This window comes from Neopelma chrysocephalum, unplaced genomic scaffold (assembly GCF_003984885.1).
Source record: "Neopelma chrysocephalum unplaced genomic scaffold, ASM398488v2 Primary Assembly neopelma1_68, whole genome shotgun sequence".
Taxonomy (NCBI): Eukaryota; Metazoa; Chordata; class Aves; order Passeriformes; family Pipridae; genus Neopelma; species Neopelma chrysocephalum.
The window spans coordinates 6,645,321-6,663,308 of NW_020897727.1; the positions used below are offsets into that span (position 1 = coordinate 6,645,321).

A 17,988-nucleotide genomic window follows, 5' to 3' on the forward strand; every position below is an offset into this window, starting at 1 on the left:
GTGCCCGGGTGTGCGGCGGGTGCGGCCGTGCGGGGCCGTGCGGGGCCGTGGGGCGGCCCGGGGCGCGGAGCCGCCCGCCCGCGGGGGCGCCGCGTTACCGTGTGAGGCGGGTGCCGAGTTCTCGTGGTGTTTTGTGCGGCGGCTGCGATAATGGCGTCCTTCCTCGCGAGAGATCCGCCGCGCTGCCCGCGCCGCGCACGCGCCGCGCCCGCGCGCCGGGCGCATCACCCCCCACCCCGCCCTGCGCCGCCGAGGCGCCGCCAGGGGCAGAACCGGACTACAGCTCCCAGCGGGCACCGCGCGCGCCCCCGCAGGAGCACGCCGGGACCTGTAGTACGCGAGGGGGACGCGGGGCGTGCCGGGAAGTGTAGTCACGGAATCACGGAATCAGGGAGTCACTGAGGGTGGGAAAAGGGCTCCGGGATCAGCGAGTCCAAGCTGTGACCGATCTCCACCTTGTCCCCCAGCCCAGAGCACTGAGTGCTATGTCCAAGCCTTCCCTGGACACCTCCAGGGATGAGGACTCCACCACCTCCCTGGGCAGCCCCTTCCAAGGCCTGACCACTCTTTCCAGGAAGAAATTCCTCCTGATGTCCAACCTGAACCTCCCCTGGCACAGCTGGAGGCCATTTCCTCTGGTCCTGTCCCTTGTTTCCCGGGAGCAGAGCCTGACCCCCACCTGGCTCCACCCTCCTGTCAGGGAGTTACAGAGAGCGAGAAGGTCCCCCTGAGCCTCCTCTTCTCCAGGCTGAGCCCCCCCAGCTCCCTCAGCTGCTCCTGGTGCTCCAGACCCTTCCCCAGCTCTGTTCACTTTCCTGGACACACTCCAGTCTATCCATGTCCTTCCTGAAGTCCACACCTCACCACCCCACACCCTCACCCGCACAACAGCCCTCTCACCCCATGCCCACCCTGAGCACACACAGAGCCCTGAGGGTTCCACACAACCCTCTGGCTCAGAGGGACCCCCCTGTGCTCCCCAGGACGTTTTGGACAACGCAGCCCAGTGTTGTGTGCACTGATCCCACAGCCTGTGATCACAGCCTGCTGTTCTTCCTCTGACAGTGTCTCAGGACCACTGCAAACCCCATTATTTCATGTCTTTTTTACTGCTTCCAGACCTGCCACAGCCCTTGGCCAGCAAGTCCTCGCCCAGCAGATCAAAGTGTATCTGCACCTCAAAAGCCACTCACACACATTCCCATCACCTACTCCTTTCTCTGCTCCTTCCATCAAATTCCTCCCAGAGCTCCTGAGCACCTGAAGTGGGATGAGCTGGGTGAGAGCTGTCGTGTTAAGGAAGATAATGTCCCCATGCTCAGAGCACAGCTGAAGGGAGGCAGTGAGTGGGAATTTGCTAAATGAACTCAGCAGCCTGATCCTGCTGCTGCTCTGCTCCTGCGTGTGCTGTGAGAACAGAAGGGCAGGGAGAAGGTGGGAAACGGTCTGTTCACCTCCCGGGAAGGATAAAAATATGCAAAAGCACAAAAAAGAAGCATGGAGGAAGTGTGCAAGTGGCTCTGAAAGAAGACAGAGATTAGACTGTTTTATATCTTTATATATCACAGTGTTGCCCAATAAAGACCATCACCATACGTCATTTTTCAGCTTCAGTGGTGACCTTCAGACTTTTGTATAAAAATATTCCTTAAATAAGATGCTTAATCCACTCTGGTTCAGCTGTAACTGGTTATCCTACAGATACAACTCCAGACCTAATGGGGCTGTTCCTGGGTCGAAATGCTGTTCTCAGGTGCTGTAGCTTTGTTTAAAAGCGCTTTATTCCCTTCTCAAGTCAAAGTTTTCAGTATTAAAGAGTTTTCATGAGCTTGGGAATTAACTACTGGTGTGTCAGGAAAAGCCTTGTTCCTGCATCCAGATTTGTAACTGCTCAGCTGAGCCTGTTGATTTACTTACTGCGTTCTCTCCCTTCACAAGCAGATTAGGCAGTTCAAAGGTTAAACTACTTATAAACTGACTTTTCACACAGGATTATTTCACACTTTGCTGCAGCAATTTGCCCTGTGACAGTTTTGCTATAGAGTGTCTGCTGGTCTCAAGCAATTGCCAGGTCTCAGCTTGGAGAACAGGGATAGAAATATCAATGTTCTACCTGCTGTGGGAAGCTGCTGGTAAAAACCTTTGTCATCCTAAACCAGCGTGATATAAAAGCTGTCCTGACTTCTTATCCCCTCCCAGAGATTATTAACTCCTGTTCTGCTGAAGGTGTGAGATCCTGCTCCTCTCCAGATCCCGGGAATCATTTCTCAACACAACACAAACAAAAAAACTATGCTTGTCATAAACCAATTATAGCATTTATCTAAGGGGGTCAAATTAACTGGAAATATGGGCGGGATCCAACTGATCTCTGCAACTTTGATCAGAGATAACAGCACAATAAACCAGTAATATAACAGTTTATCACTAAGAAAAGCTGCAGCACCTTGTGCCAGGAAGGAAGTCCACTCTGATCCAGTAAGCTGGAATCTACAATTAACTTACCCCTTGTTTTTACCTCTTTACCACAGCAATGATTTTGGATTTTTTTTCCTATCATTTTCCCTAAGCAGGGGATGTTTCCTTTTAAAATTTTGAATTACACCAATAAATCATTATAAGACTCCATTATCACAGCCTATCCCTTGTTCCACGGAGATGGACACAGCCAGACCTGACAAACACTTCAGAAAGTCTGACTGCAAACCTTGGGAAACAGCAGGAGAAAAAGGATCTTTCTGTTCCCAACCTCCAGTGGAGACCTACATTGTGCTTAATGAGAAGGCCCAAATTTGGCTTTCAGTCTTTAATTCACATGAACACATGAATGACTGAGCTCAGGAGAATTGTTTTCTGTGCTTCACAATCTCCTGAGCTTTAGGAGCTTTCAAAAAATGAGCTCACCTGAGTCTTTCTGCAATAATTGAATGAAATTCAGTATAATCCCCCTTCAGTGACCGAGGGCTTCATTTCACCATGGGATAATAGTCTGTCCATGAGCAAACAACAGCAAGAAGTTGATATACTGGAACTTATATTTTGATTTAAACCATGGTAACTTGCTCAAGTGCCTACATAAAATCCGTTCTTATTTTCTTTCCCCCATATAAAAATGACCAAAAACTTCAGACTGTAATATATCAATTTAGTTTTTTAATTTTAAAGAAGAAAATACATTTTGTTGCCCTGTTAGTTTGTGTTCCCAAATAAAACAAGGCATTTTTTTGTTGTTTTATTTCCTCACCTCTTTTTTTTTCCTAGTCTCTCTTTTGCGTTTTATTTCTGTGCTACCATTTCTCTGTCATGTTATGAAGAATCATTTGGTTCCAGGAAATATCCAGCTTATTTTACCCTTGTATCAGCATTCATTTACTATTGTTTTCTGAGGAAGTTGCTGCTTTCAAATGTTTTGTGTGGATCAGGAGAGATTGGTATCTCATTCACTGGTTTCCTTTTTTTTTTTGTTAGGAAAAAAAACCCTTTCATAGCATCAAAGGTAAAAAATTAACACACTGTGCACACAATTTTGCAGCTGCAGCAGCAGCAGGAAAACAAAGGTTGCCAAACAAAGCATTTGTTTAAACAAGTGACAGGCATTCCTAATTATCCTCACTGCTGAGCAAGAGGATACAGGAACAAAGGGATGAAGAACACACAAGATGTGAGCAGGGCACAGAAGTAACTCCAGAGGATTTGCTGTAAGAACACTGTAGGAATAATTTTGGTTCCTATGGATAAAATCCTCAACCACACCCTGTGCTATTAAAAGCAAAAAGAGTACTTGAAGTTCCTCTGTTTATTCAGCTTTTATTTGAGTTTATTTTCATATTCTGCACAACATCTCTCGTAACTGGAGAGGGACACAAACCCAGCCTGGTGAACACAGCAGGTCCTATATTGGGACAGTGATTCTTAATGAAAAGTTACATAAAATACATTTTTAAAACAAGACAATATTAATATTATTTGTAAATGTGCTGTAGCAGCATATGAGGAGCAACTGAGGGAGCTGGGGGGGCTCAGCCTGGAGAAAAGGAGGCTCAGGGGGGACCTTCTCCCTCTCCACAACTCCCTGACAGGAGGATGGAGCTGGGAGAGTCAGGTTCTGCTGCCAGGGAACAAGGGACAGGACCAGAGGAAACGGCCTCCAGCTGTGCCAGGGGAGGTTCAGGTTGGACATCAGGAGGAATTTCTTCCTGGAAAGGGTGGTCAGGTCTTGGAAGGGGCTGCCCAGGGAGGTGGTGGAGTTCCCATCCCTGGAGGTGTCCAAGGACGGCCTAGACGTGGCACTCAGTGCTCTGGGCTGGGGGACAAGGTGGGAATCGGTCACAGCTTGGACTCTCTAACCTCAGTGATTCTGTGATTCTGTGATTTCTCCTTTTATCAACAGAAAACTTCTCTGCTGTTGAAATCTTGTGAGTTTTCCACCTCCAAAAAGAGGTTCCTCATCACTTATTTTTCAGACACCACATCCATTTCCAATCCTCTCAGAATTGTTCTTTGATTTATAACAGAAAAATGTCAGGATCAAGTGGGTTTTGCTCCTGAACCTACTTCACCTATCTCTGTAACATTCTCTGTTCCAGTTCTGATCTCACTTCTGGTTTATGCTGAGTAAACTCCATTTTATTCGATGAGGATATTCCTAATTTTCATGGATGAGGATGAAGGAAAAGGCCTTGAATTCCCTCAGCAGAGAGAAAAATGTTGTTACACATTTTGTCATCTGGCTGGTCAAAGTTCACGGTCTTGCAGGGTCATTTCTGTCAGTCTGAGAAACAAGGCAAGAAGGGTCAGGCGTGATCTCAGTGTTCTCATTTATTTACATACTCTCCCATCTCCCTGCATACCTCATGGAAAAATAATGATGGGAGGCTATTTCCCTTCTGAGAAATCTGCCACTGGCCCCAGGCCTGTATTTACACTTTGCCTGACTGTGATCTTCCCAGAATCCCACTCCCAGATGGTTCTGTGCCCTTTTCCCTCCCTTACATAGCTGATGTTTGCCCAGCTTTGTTCAGGTCTGCCCCAGAGCATGTTTACTTGGTCAGGTACCATCATCATCATGACTCTTTTTTGATCCACTAGGATTAATAAAGTCTGAAGGGGAGCTCATTACACCTACTGATTTTAGAGGATTTTATCTTTCTATTACTCTAAGCAGAATTTGACCATCTCCTAGTTCTGGACCTGCATCTATTGAGACACGTATTCAAAATTATTTGCAATGTAACCCTATTTTTTCAGGTGTGGAGGGTAAAATAAAGTGCCAGGTTGACAGAATGTCCCCTCAGCACCTTTCCACACAGCCCCACGTGTCAGAGCTGCCCTTCGGAGCCATGCGGGCGATCCAGGTCAGCCGGAAGTGCAGGAAGAGCAACAGAGGCAAATTTCAAGCCCTGCACTTTGGGATGGTGTAATCCTGTGCTTCCCTACAACCTGGGGACTGAAAGGTTCTGGAGACAGAGCTTTTCTCCAGTTCTGCAGTTCCAGGTGTTCTCCAGTAGATCCTGGGGAACACGTGGAACACGTGTCAGCAGTGCACCCTCACAGCGAGGAAGGTTCTTGGCACAGTGGGGTGTGTTAGAGCTTTCCAGCACATCAAGGGACTATTCCCCATTCCCCAGCACTTGTATAGACACATCTGGAATGTTCTTACCTATTTGGGAACCCCAATGAGGGAGAATGAATAACCAGAGGGAGCAGAGGTGGTTGCCAGGCTGCTGAACTGAGTCACACAAGGTGTCCCAGCAAAGTGTGGACATCAAAGAAAAGCTTCCCTTAGGCTGAAGTAAAATCTTCATTGGGAAGATTTCCCTGTGTGATAAGAGATGACAGACAGGCAGGTGTTTCATGAAAATATCACCAAGCAAAGAAGTTTCTAATTCAAAACAACAGTTTGTTAAACAAACAAACAAAAACCCCATACAACCCCTCAAACAAACAAACAAAAAACTATTTAAAAATATTTCACAGGTAATTTTATGATTTACTGAAGGAGTTGGGTTTAGTGGCAAATTTCTAATAGCAGAATGTTAATTTTAATAGTCTTATCATTTATCATTTCTTCTTGCTCTGTCATTGATAGATTCTGTAGCTTTCAAAATACACCCACCTGTGTATTTAATGAAAGAAAATAATCACATGGGTGTTGTCAATTCTGACAAGGGAATTATTAAAGGCCTCACAATCCTTTTGCTCTGCCATGACCCTGAGAACACCACCAAGTTTTAATGGCCCTGACAAGCCTCACCTGCAGCCTCCACCCACCCCCATGGGCCAGGAGCCCACTTAAGCCTGAGCCTGAATCTTGGCCTCTCAGCTCTGCTGTTGGGTCATTTCAGGTTTGTCTTTCTCCCTGTCCTTAGGAAGGACTTTGTACCCTTGTTGCTGCTGCTCTTTAGTCCTGTTACTTTTTGCTCCTGTGTGGGCTCCCTGGTTGGACTTTGGACCTGGTTTGTCACTGCCAGGGGACCCTTTGGCTCAGGCTCTGCTGTGCTGGGTCATCCTTGGATCCCTGCTTCTCTGCCCTTGGGAAGGACAACTCCATTTTCGGTGGCTCCCCATTTTCATTCCCATTTGGCCTGTAATAATCTGTAACTTTGGGAAGTCTCTAGAGGAAGCATCTGTGCCATTGATGTGGATTTTGGCCGTGGGAGGGAGAGCAAACATCCCAAAGAAAATGCAAGGGTGAGATTTTCATACACATCTTTCACATAAGTCAGCAAAGTTATTAGAATTGCAGGTGAAAATAGGAAGACAGTAACATTCTTCTTGCTTTCATCTCTAAGAAATGTGGGGCAGGGAAACATCTCCATCTGTTCTCCCCACTGAAGAAACACAAACAATTCACCTGGTTCCAAGTGTGTGAGCAGAGGAGTAACCAGAGTTCCTTATGCCTGTTCCTATTTCTAGTCTGTACAAAATTAGGGGATATTTTTTGTTCTTAACAAAATCTGTTATTAAGTTTGTTCTTAAATTCCTTACCTCGAGGCTGCAGTGATGCTGCCCAGAGCTAAAATGCTCCTCTCCCTGTTCTCCTCAGCAAGCTTTGCATATCTCCTGGATTTCTGGGAATTCCTCAGTTTGAGCAGTCACCAGCCCTCAGCATTCCAGCTGTTCCTGATAGCAATTCCTGGCTATCAGTATTCAAATATACAACTATTCATTTTCAAAGTGTGTAGCCCGAAGAAGTGATAAGAAACTTCTCCTTGCATTCCAAAGAGGGGCTTTCTGCAACCCTGTTCTCTGAGCCAGATGAGGGGAAAAAAAGCCTGAAAAACATATGTAAAATAATCATCAACCAGTCAGGCCCCTCTGAGGAAACGCAGAGCCAATGAAGAAGACAGTCCAGGGACAAGTTGAAAATTAACCACTTGGTTGGCTCCACCTCTGAACCAGCAAAGGGTGCTCTCCAATTTTTTCAAAAATAAGCCTGGCGACCCCTCAGTTATCTTGCAGCTCTGTATCTGTAGCATTCTTTTCCTCTTTGTGTTGATAGGTCCATCGAGTCTGGACAGCTCCTCTGAGTGAGGAAGTGAAGATTTTACGTGCTCTCCTGGTGGCAATGAATGGTGTGAAGGCAAAAGCCCTGGGGTGTCTCTACCAGCAGCTGAAAAGCCTCCGGAGCCCAGCCCGGCCCTGCAGCCTGGCTGCCTGCTCCAGGAAAAACAGGAATGCTGCCTGTAAGTGCGTTTCATTTTATCCAAAAATATTGGATATTTGCCTAATGGAGATGCTGAGGTAGAAAGAGAAAAGGTGTAGTTAAGTGTTGTTCTTGTTTGTTAGGTAATCAAACGGGGGAACCTGAGAATGTGACTGAAGGATGAAAGAAAAAAGAGTGAGAGGAACTAAAGATGGAAATACCTTATGGAATTGCAGGATTAAAATGTTGTTCTCTATTTCTGCTGTGTCAGTGCTACCAGGTTGTTTGGGATTTTCACTTGTGACTACAGTGAAGAAACAATATGCAATCACTACTTTTTAATTTGGTCCTGCAATGTTTGACTGGTTGCATGGAAATAAGTGTAATTCAAAACACATTTAGCACAAGTTGAGTCTGACTTTGAATTTCATAGACACCACAATGTTTGATCTTGCAAATGAGGCCCAGTACAAACCAAAACCTTTCTAAATGTGCTGTACAGAAGTACAATAAATCACTGTGAGGTGCAGGATACTACTGGAAGATGTTAAAAATTTAGTTATTTAAGATACTGATTAAGTGGCTTATAGATAAGATGAGGCCACCAGAGATTGTGTGTCTGCACAGATAATGTCAGCTGGAGAATAGTCATTTTTTCCATCTAGAAAATCCTTTTGTTTTCTACTTTTTCCTCTTTAAATGTATTCAGTTTAACTTTTCCCAAAGAACAGGTAGATCCCTGCTTGAATACTGAGGTGTGATTCCCTTCTTTTTCAATTACCAAACACCAAATTTTGTATTTGATGAGAAAACAGATGGTTTTGTGGCACAAAGCTTTGTTTCTATTGAAAGCCAGAAGAAATATTCAGTAGTTTCAATGTTTAATAGCTCTGTACTTGTAAATGCAGTTTTAAAAGGTGACTTTTTAAATCTACAGAAGATGCCTAATCTTAGAAGCAAAATTAGTCTTAAATTGTTTTACTAGTGAAACAACCAAAGGAAGAGCCTAATTCCTAATGCAAAATGGAAATGATCCCACTTGCATCCATGACAGTGTTTTCCTCTTTTCTGACCTGTGTAGAACTTTCTTAGCACAGCTCAAAGGTCTCTTAAACTTTTACTTCCTTCCCTACCAGTTTTGTCTTGACAAGCAGGCTCAGAAACTTCATTTTCCCCATTAAAATAAGGATAAAGACATTCTTCTATACCAAGAAAAACAGTAGAGTAAAGTTTAGAAAAACAATGATTCAGCCTCATAAAATAATAGCTTTTCTAACAAATTAGTATTAATTAGGTGCATGTAATAGTAGCTTTTCTGCTGAATTCATATTAATTAGGTGTGTTAATTAGTCCATCAAACCAATGCACAGATGGGTGGGTGCACATGAGGGAGTATATTCACAAGCACTGTCCATATTGTTCCTTTATCTCCAGTTTGTGATAAACTTTTTTAATTCAAGAGCCAAAACCCAAACCTGTGCCAGACAGTGCAATGCTGGGCTCCCACAAACTGCTCGTGGTGACAGGAGTTACTGCTCCAGAGGGGAAACCCAGAGAAACCCCTGGAACTGTGGTTAAGAAGTCATTATTCTGTATCTTTATTCATTATTTTTTATAATTTATTCACTATTTTTATCTTTGAAGACACAAACTGAGAGATTGCAAGCAAATATTTATTATGAGTCCAACAACTTCCAATGTGGAGTCACAGACAATATAAATCATTAAAAAGTAATGGAATTCATGAAAAGGCAGCACAGGATCCCTCTATGCAATCCCAATTCTTCTGCTTCTTCAGTGTTAACATCCCACAAAATTTTATGGCCTATAGAGTTAAGAACTTTAGGAATGGAATTTATTAGGATGAAATGTTCCATTTCTGTTCACTCAGAGAAGGTGTAACTGTAGGAAAATTATCTGCAACTGTTCAGTGAGACAAGAAGTCAAACTGAAAAAAAACTGAGCTCTCTAGATTTCCACATGGAATGGAGAAAGGAATTATTTTATGGTTACCCATAAGAAGAGATCCCATTCCAGGAAGAGATCACCCCATGCTGCTCTATCGAAAGACCACTGAATAAATAACTACAATTGGTATCTATTTTTAGTCACATTCCTCTTTTTTGTTAATGATTGGCAATATTTATTACTTAAATCTTTCTCTACTCCATGTCATTCATGCAGCAAATGCCAAAACAAACTGATTTAGGAAAACATTCTCCTTGGAATGGCTGGTTTTGGCAGGCAGTGAGTAGACAGGAGCTCTGGGTAAGACAAGCCTGGGGGTTATTCACAGTTAACTCGGCCCTCAACTGAGACAAGAGTTAAACAACTCGAAGGCTGATACTTTCTAGATCCTTTCTTTGATTTTTAGAGCCTTTTTTTGGCTTCTTTTCCTGCGCTTCACTGGGAAAGAACTGTTAAAACACTGCTGAGGATCGTGGCATGTATGTAAAAATTCCCAGTGATGTGGAGGCCCACAGTGGATGTCTGTGCTAAACTCTGGGGTATCTTGTAACTACACGTGGAGGTGCTGGTTTCAGACATTATTTTATTACAATAGTTGCTGGAAAAGCTCTCCATGGGGATTTTAAGCCTATGGATTTATTTTTAACTAAAATAAAATTTTAAATCTGGAATTGGATTATTTTAACCTTATCCCCAATAATTATTGCCAGAGCAGACCTGAATGGTTTGTTTGTTTTTTTTTTTTTTAGAAGTAGTTACAAGAAAAGCAGAATCAAGTCCAGCAGTGCTACCTAGTCCAGGTGTGCCATCTCCAGGACTGCAAAAACAACTGCAGGGACTCCCCAAATTGGCCAGGAGATATCTCCCAAGCCCTTTCCATGCCCAGTTCCTAAGCCTGCATGCATAATTTTAGCAAATGTTTTTATACAGAAGAAGATAAAGCCTCTGTTTGCTTTACCTTGCCAAGTGGAATTACTTCCTCCTTATCTAGACTCAGCCTCAGCCTCTGCCTCCTCATCCAGCTCCTATCTCAGCCAAACATTCTGGAAGCAGAGAAAAGCTCAGCATTTCTCAATCTGTGCTGCTTTCCCGCGGAGCTCAGGGCACCCTGTCAGCTACATCCCTTTGATAAAAACCACTGGGCTGTTTATCAATAGACTGGCCCCAATCACAGTCCCCATCTGACATCAATTCAACTCAACTTCAACACCTTGTCACGATGGACCTCGGCCAACCATCGCTGTTATCCCCCAAAATCGTCATTCATACAAAAAAACCTTTGAAGAAATCAGTCTATCCTGGATTTCCTTGGCAATATTCAACCCAAGTGGCTGAAGCAGAGTCCTTTAAAGTTTAAAATGGTTCTTTATTGAGTTTCAGGAATTAAGTGTATTTCATTTTCTCACTCAGAATGTGTTGCTATGGCAAACAGCCCTGCCCAGCTTAGGACAAAACCTTATTTCCTTCTCCTGGGTGGGGTTTCTCAGCTCTTCCCACCCTGTTGTCCTCCCTGTTTTATCTTGGATCTGGAGGAAGCTGGTTTGAAAATCTCTGTGTAAACAAATCGAAGGACTGGATTCCACAGGTCTTTTCCTCTTTCTTTTAAAAGATTAAAACCATAAAGACTGAACTCCACTGAAGCTGAGTCATTCTACCCCTCATTTTCTAAACCATGTGTGTGAGATCTTCTCCCCAGGATGCTTAAATAGAATTTAACACTGAAACCTTGAAAAAAGTTTTGTCTCTTTAAATCAAGTTTACAACAGTGTAAATTGGCAGTAAATCCTTTCATTTAACTCAGTTTATTTTGGATTTTTACCACAGAACTGTGGCCTTAAAAATATTTGCTTGGAAACTGTGTTATGAGTTATAATTCATTAATACAACCTGTATTTTCATCTGGATCTTGACTCCCAGCCAAAAGCTTTTGACACTTGTATCAATGCTAAATGGACTTTTTAATTGCAGTTTTGGAGTAATTGTTAATAATAGAAAATAATTCCAAAGATTGGGACTATTTGGATGGCTCTATACATCCACTTCAGCTGGGAAAGGTAGGAAAAAACCCACAATGCAAATATAAGAAGCCTCCAAATACTATAAAATTAAATGGAACATCACTGTGTCTGTCTGGGAGGCCTAAAAATCGAATAAATCAAGCACAGATTAGGTCTGTTTGTGGCAGATTTCTCTTCACAGGTGATTTGCATCTTGGTCATGCTTTTTATATGACAAAATTTACTATAACTGCTTTGACAATAATAGGGATATGCATGTAACAAAGGTAAACAACAGACAGACCCATTCTCAGTGAGCAAAGGCTGCAAACTGCTCACTTCATTTGTAATTCGTTCCTTTTCTTTAAGTAACTTTGGACATTTGAAAACAGATCTCGTAGATGAGGGTTCTACCTCTCCTTCCACACAGATCCTGCATCACTTGAGCTCATCCCTTGGGCCAATTGTCAGATTTCTGGTTGTGGAAACCATTCTGAGATCAGGAACAAGAGAGAAAAGAGCTGAAAACCTCCCAGATGGCCCAGAAATGTAACAATTTGGGGAAAACAGGAGAACGAGAGATATTGTAATTCTGGCTGCTGTTCTCTCCAGCTTTAGCTGTGTGAGAACCATGTCTCCCTTGCACAATTCACCATCTCTAACTGGAGCATGGCTGAGGGAAAACTCTGTTTCTGGAATGGTCCAGAAAAGAAGATTTTGGCCACATTGCTTTAGTGCTCGGAACAAAGTTGAGGGCTTATGTTTCCTCTTGCATGGGTAGTTTTTGGTCTTTCTATCTGCAGGTTCAAAGCAAAACATCTCACTGCCACAGACCATTTTGAAGGGTTTTTCTTTCACTTCTGAAAGAAGAAAAGGTTTCTTTTAATTCTAGCATTTCACTGACATTTATTCTCAGTAAGAAATAGCATGTGCACATAAAAATTGGATGGAGACTCTGCAAATGATTCAGAAGGGAAGAAAAGTATCATAGGTCTAAGTTATTTCTCTTTAGTTTTGCACTGAACAGCCCGTTGTTTCTCAAAGCGTGTGCTGTAAGAACTTCCCTTTGGTTTTGCTCTTCAGCCCACAAGAAATGACTCATTCTGTCCAGTTTAGTAACTCTGTAATAAACCTTGCAGGATCAACCCCCTAAAAAGCTCCATGGTGTTGGGTCATGTTAATGCCATAGTGTAAAGCAGTGGAGAATAAACCCCAGACCTCTTATTTATACTGAATATAAAATATCTGAAGGTTTGTCTGAGCTGTGATTAAGCTGAAGCTCATCTGGGCTGTCCTGATGAGCAGGAGGTACCTCTTGTTCATCAGAAGCTTCAGCAGCAGACACGTCTGACCTGTGCTAAATAATTGCCTAACCATGATCAATAAGCTGTTAAACTGTGATTAAGCCTGACTGAATCATGATGTTTATGGGCAGCAAGTCTTTTCAATTTTTTGAGTACTTATCTCTTCTTTTTAAGTTACAGGGAGCTCTATATGAGAATAGTAAATTAGCCTCCTGAAAAACATTGGGAGTCAAATCAAGAATCCATTTTGTTGCACTTGAACCCCACTACACAGAAAAGACTGTACTTTAAAGAAGGTGTATCTTGGCAGGGAGGAAGCAAAATGAAATTTAAACGCAGCTTAATGTCCTAAGATCACGAGATGTTTGTACATCTCCTGATGATCTGTTTTCTCATTGTATAGCCACTCAAAGCAAATAACTCACCAGATTTCAACCTCCTCTTACTCAACTCAGGAGTACTTTAAACTGTGAATGCAATGAAAACTTCTTATATGATGCTATAAACCAGAGCAAACACTTCTTGGTTGACTCTAGTTGAGTATCTAGTCCTGTCTCCTCTTCAGTAAAACACTGTCAATCCTACATAAGGTTCTTCATGAAAATTCAAAAGTACTCATCCTAACAAGATAAAAAAATCCCCAAAAGAGAAATGAAATGTGTAAAACTATTTGAAGAGAGTAACTATGAAATAAGATTCAAAACAGATGGTAAGATGAAGGCCAGGGGCTGAGGGAGGTGTTCTGCTCCTGGCTACCCAACAGAGCTGGCAAAAATGAGAACACTTTATCTCTGCTTTCATTGACACTTTCGGCTTTCTACAGGCTTTTCTTTATAGTGTGTTCCTCACAGGCAAGTGGATAAGAGAAAAGGCGCAAGGAGCAACCAAGGTTTTAACCAGTTTCATCAAGGTTTCACTGCTGCAAGCAGTGCCAGGTGAATATGAGTTGAGTTGACCCCTTTTACCATTCAAGATGGGACTGGTTTGGCCTCCTGCCTTTGGGACAGCCAAGAAAAGTGTTAACTTTCCCTAAGTTTTCTATGTATAGTTTGGGGCAGGGACCTTGCTGTGCCAGGGCCACCCATCTCTGTGGGTGATGGGGATACTCTTGGTGAGAGGGGACACATTTTGGGCACTTGGTGTGAGGAGATAGACTTGGTGCCAAAGAATTAGTTTTGGTGTGAGGGAATAAATACTCTTTTGGTGTGAGGGGATACTTTTTGTTGTGAGGGAATGTACTTGGTGCAAAGTGATTGCCTTTGGTGTGAGGGGATAAGACTTGGTGTGAGGGGAATAAATACTCTTGGTGCAGGGGGATACTTTCGGTGTGAGGGGATGCATTTGGTGCAAAAAATCCGTTTCGGTGTGAGGGGAAAAAATACTCTTTTGGTGTGAGGGGATAGACTTGGTGCGAAGAAATCAGTTTTCGTGTGAGGGGATGCACTTTTGGTGTGAAGGGATAGACTTGGTGTGAGGGGATGCACTTGGTGCGAAGGAATAAATACCCTTTTGGCGTGATGGGACACACTTTTGCTGTGAGGCACAGGGACGAGCCTGCCCACGGGCAATGGCGAACACGCAAACACAGGGAACTGTTGTGGCTTCTCTACCGTTGTGACAGGACGGATGGAACGCCGGTGATCTCGGCCCGCCCCTGGGGAAGCGCTGCGGGCCGGGCCGTACCGCCCCCTCCCCGCCTCAGGCGGGGGCCATGGCGGCAGTGGGGGGGCGATGGCGGCGGGTGGGCCGTGCCGGAAGGGGCCACTCCGCGCCGGGCCGGGCTGGGCGGTGGCGGCTCCGCGATGGCCCCGGCGATGCTGCCGCTGCTCCGCCGCGCTTGGGCGGCCGCCGCCTCGTCCCGGCGGGGCACCCGCCGCTGCAGCCTGGGCGCCTGCTGCTCCTACCGCCTGCGAGACGCCCGTGAGTGCCAGCGACCCCCGCGACGCGCCGCCTCGGGCCGGGGCTGCGCTCACCCCTCCGGGCGAGCGGCTCCCGGCGCCCGAGGAAGGCAGGTCGCTGTCCCGAGCTCTCCCCGCTGCCCACCTCGCTTTCCTGTCCCTCCATCGCTCCCAGCCCCCCGCGCTGAGGGGGCTCCCTCAGTTTGCTGCCAGACTTAGTGTGGGAGCGGCAGGGACGCCGAGTTCAGCCGGGCTTTGCCCGCGACTTCCGCGGCTGAAACGTCAGGAGGTGACGGTGTTTTGAATATAGAGGGTATTTTGCGCCGCCTTACCTGCGGCAGGTGACCTTATGTGGCCCGATAAAGTTTGCTCCTCTAGGAAACCGAGGGGGAAGGTTGTTTGGCCACCCGTCATGTGAGTGGTTTGTTGAAAGACTTAATTTGTCTTTAATGAAGTAGACTGTAATGTTTCGGGTTCGGTGGATGCACAGGGCACAAAAACCTGTCTGTCGGTCATCAGTGTCGGGGATAGCAGGTGAACAAGTGCTCCCCATCCACACAGATCTCTGGTTTTAAACAGAATAAACTTCATCTGGGCATTTATCCAGTTATCCTGTGTCCAGTGCAATCCCAGGTCAGCTGATGGTACTGGTGTCCAAGGAAAGCTGGAGTGCTGAGACTCTGGCAAAGCTGGAAAACAGAAGCCACCTTAAAATCAACTGGCAATAAAAGGAAAAAATTCTTTTTTCTGGGATATAAGGGGAGAGAATTTCTTTGAAGAGCATTTTCCAAATGCAGGAAGGTATTGACACAGTTCTAAGTCAAATTACTGTGCTTGCCTGTGTGGTTTTGAGTCATGCAGCTGGAATGTAATATTTTTGTTTCACTTTCCTGCTCATCAGCTGACACAAATTAGCCTTTGGTGACAAAGCACCTTCCCTTGCCAAAAAGTTCTGAAGTGTTTAGCTCTGTATCGTGCATCACAGCCTGACTCTCCTCGTCATCTTCCAGTGCATCCACTTTGGCAGAGCCCACTGACAATTCCCGGAGGCACCCGACAGTCTCCCATCAACATCCAGTGGAGAGACAGCATTTACGATCCCTTTCTGAAGCCTCTGAAAATCAGCTACGACCCAACGACATGTCTTCACATCTGGAACAATGGATATTCATTCCTCGTTGAGTTTGATGATTCTGCTGATAGATCAAGTAAGCAAAACCCAGGAAAATCTATTTAATGTCTCGTTAATGCTTAGAGAGGAGAAAATGTTGCGGGACGTGAATCTCAGGACAAGTGTTGAAAATGAATGTACAGTAAAAAATGCTGTAGCTAAACATGAATTTACAGTGGTAGGAATTGGAATGAAGAAAGTCTATATAGGACTCATTTTTATTATGTTGCACAAATCCCCTGTTGTATGTTGAAACTTATTCCTATTGCACGAGCCTCAATGCCTTGTCTTTTAGGTCACAGCTTTGCCTATATGAGTTAATCTTCAGTCATATATATGTGTATTTACCTCTTTTAAATCAGATTCCATCACTGCACTTTATTGAAGTAATCTGCCACTTATCTTATATAACTGTTAACAGTTATATTTAATGCATTTGAAATAATCAGCTGCCAAATTACCTGCAGTTGGAAAGCACACATGCTTATCTCCATGGGCTTTTGGGGAGTTAAACAATACTGAGCTGCTGCCCAGGGAGCAGGGGTGTGTGTTCCTGTTGTTTTAGGGCAAGAGGAGTTGTGCATGGAAAATCCAGTCATGCATTCCAGCAACTTCATGGGAATAAGTCTCTGACCTGAGCAGGTCAGTCTTTTGAAATGCTCAGTAGGGTCAAGTCAGTTAAAATCAAGATACTGCTCCCAAATTCCAGATTTTTTTGTTCCTTTTAAAAGTTGCCTTTACCAAAGGATATTGCAGGTATGTGTAAGGATATTTCATAAGGCAGGAGAACTGAGCACGTGATTACTCAGCTTGTCCTGGAGGAAGCAACTGAGAGACCCTGAGCAAGTCTGAACCTGTTGCATCAGAGTAATTTGTGTTTAAGGTGACTGCTCACTGTGAGAGATCCTACAGCTTCCTGAGGGATTTAGTAGTGCTCTTGGGAAGGGAGCTTTCAGCACACAAATATTTTGTGTTCACAGTACCAGTATTTTTGATCGATGTTTGGAAAGAGGCTGATAATGCAGCAAAAATGGTGGTGGTGGAATGCAGGGAGCTGGTGTGACCTTTGAGGCTTCTTTTGGTTTTATTGTTTCCAGCTCTTCACTCAGAACATAAGTTTACAAGAGGGAATATTCTTGCTCTTGCTTATTTGAGAGCTGTGATATGTAATGGAGAAGCCAAGTCCCACCCTTCTGTTTCTGCAGCATAAGCTGCTGTTGCATTATCGAGGTGGGATTAGGGGAGAGACATCACTTGTCAGCTCATCAGTGATTTTAACTTACTAACTTTAGATTAGGCTTGATTTTAATTTAACAACCTTTTGCTTTATACAGCCACACCCTGCTATCTGTTGAGGGATATGATCCTGAAAAGTGTTTGGTGGATAACAAAGTTGTTTTTTTTCTGCAAGAATTGATGTAACAGAGGGGAATTGCCTTTTCATCATCATCATCTTCCTCAAATGAATTCAAGTCCATGAAGGGTATGGGATGGCATCAAACAATCAGTGACAGATATTTGGACTCTGTCCAAAGTGACAGAGAAACACCAGATAGTGAGATGGTGCTGTATAACCCCCCAGTTTTCAAGTGCCTGTCTCTCTCCTCCACCTTTCTCTCTTTACTCTTGCCATTTCTGATTTTTCTTTCTGCCAGCTTCTGTCTAACAAGACTAGAAATCCAGAGAAGAAAGCTTGTGAACAAACAAAAGCAACACAGTTGAAACAGAAGATGGAAAAGACAAAATGAAATGTACACCCAGGATAGACAAAAATTCCCGAATCCTAAGATGAGGCAGAACAAGAGTTGGGCTAAAGCTGAAGGTAGTGCTGCTTGTGAGCAGAGCAGGAGGAGGAAGAGGGTGAGGGGAAGGTAGGTGCAGCACGTGGTCCTGTCTGTGTGTGATGCCATCAGGAAATGAGGCTGAAACAGAACCAGGGCTGCAATAAAAAGCTGGTGTGATTCTTTTCCCTGGTTGTTGTTAGAGTTCCTTTAAACTTCTGGTT

At 44.2% G+C, this 17,988-nt stretch overlaps 2 protein-coding genes across 5 annotated transcripts in view; one reads left to right on the plus strand and one right to left on the minus strand.

Moving 5' to 3' along the window:
• Nucleotides 1–7,458, minus strand: part of BANP (BTG3 associated nuclear protein) — a 128,462-nt gene extending 121,004 nt beyond the window's left edge. For 2 of the 4 annotated variants that reach the window (XM_027685092.1, XM_027685088.1), the window contains exon 1: nt 99–205. The gene's annotated coding sequence lies outside the window, so the exon portion shown is untranslated. Of the gene's footprint in view, nt 1–98; nt 206–6,987 lie in introns of those variants that run through there. The other 2 variants (XM_027685091.1, XM_027685089.1) reach the window with 2 other exon arrangements.
• Nucleotides 7,459–14,625: 7,167 nt separating this feature from the next.
• CA5A (carbonic anhydrase 5A) overlaps nt 14,626–17,988 on the plus strand; it is a 14,001-nt gene continuing 10,638 nt past the window's right edge. The window contains 3 exon segments of the mRNA XM_027685093.1: nt 14,626–14,714; nt 14,716–14,834; nt 15,823–16,020. Coding sequence (XP_027540894.1) covers nt 14,626–14,714; nt 14,716–14,834; nt 15,823–16,020 — 406 coding nt within the window.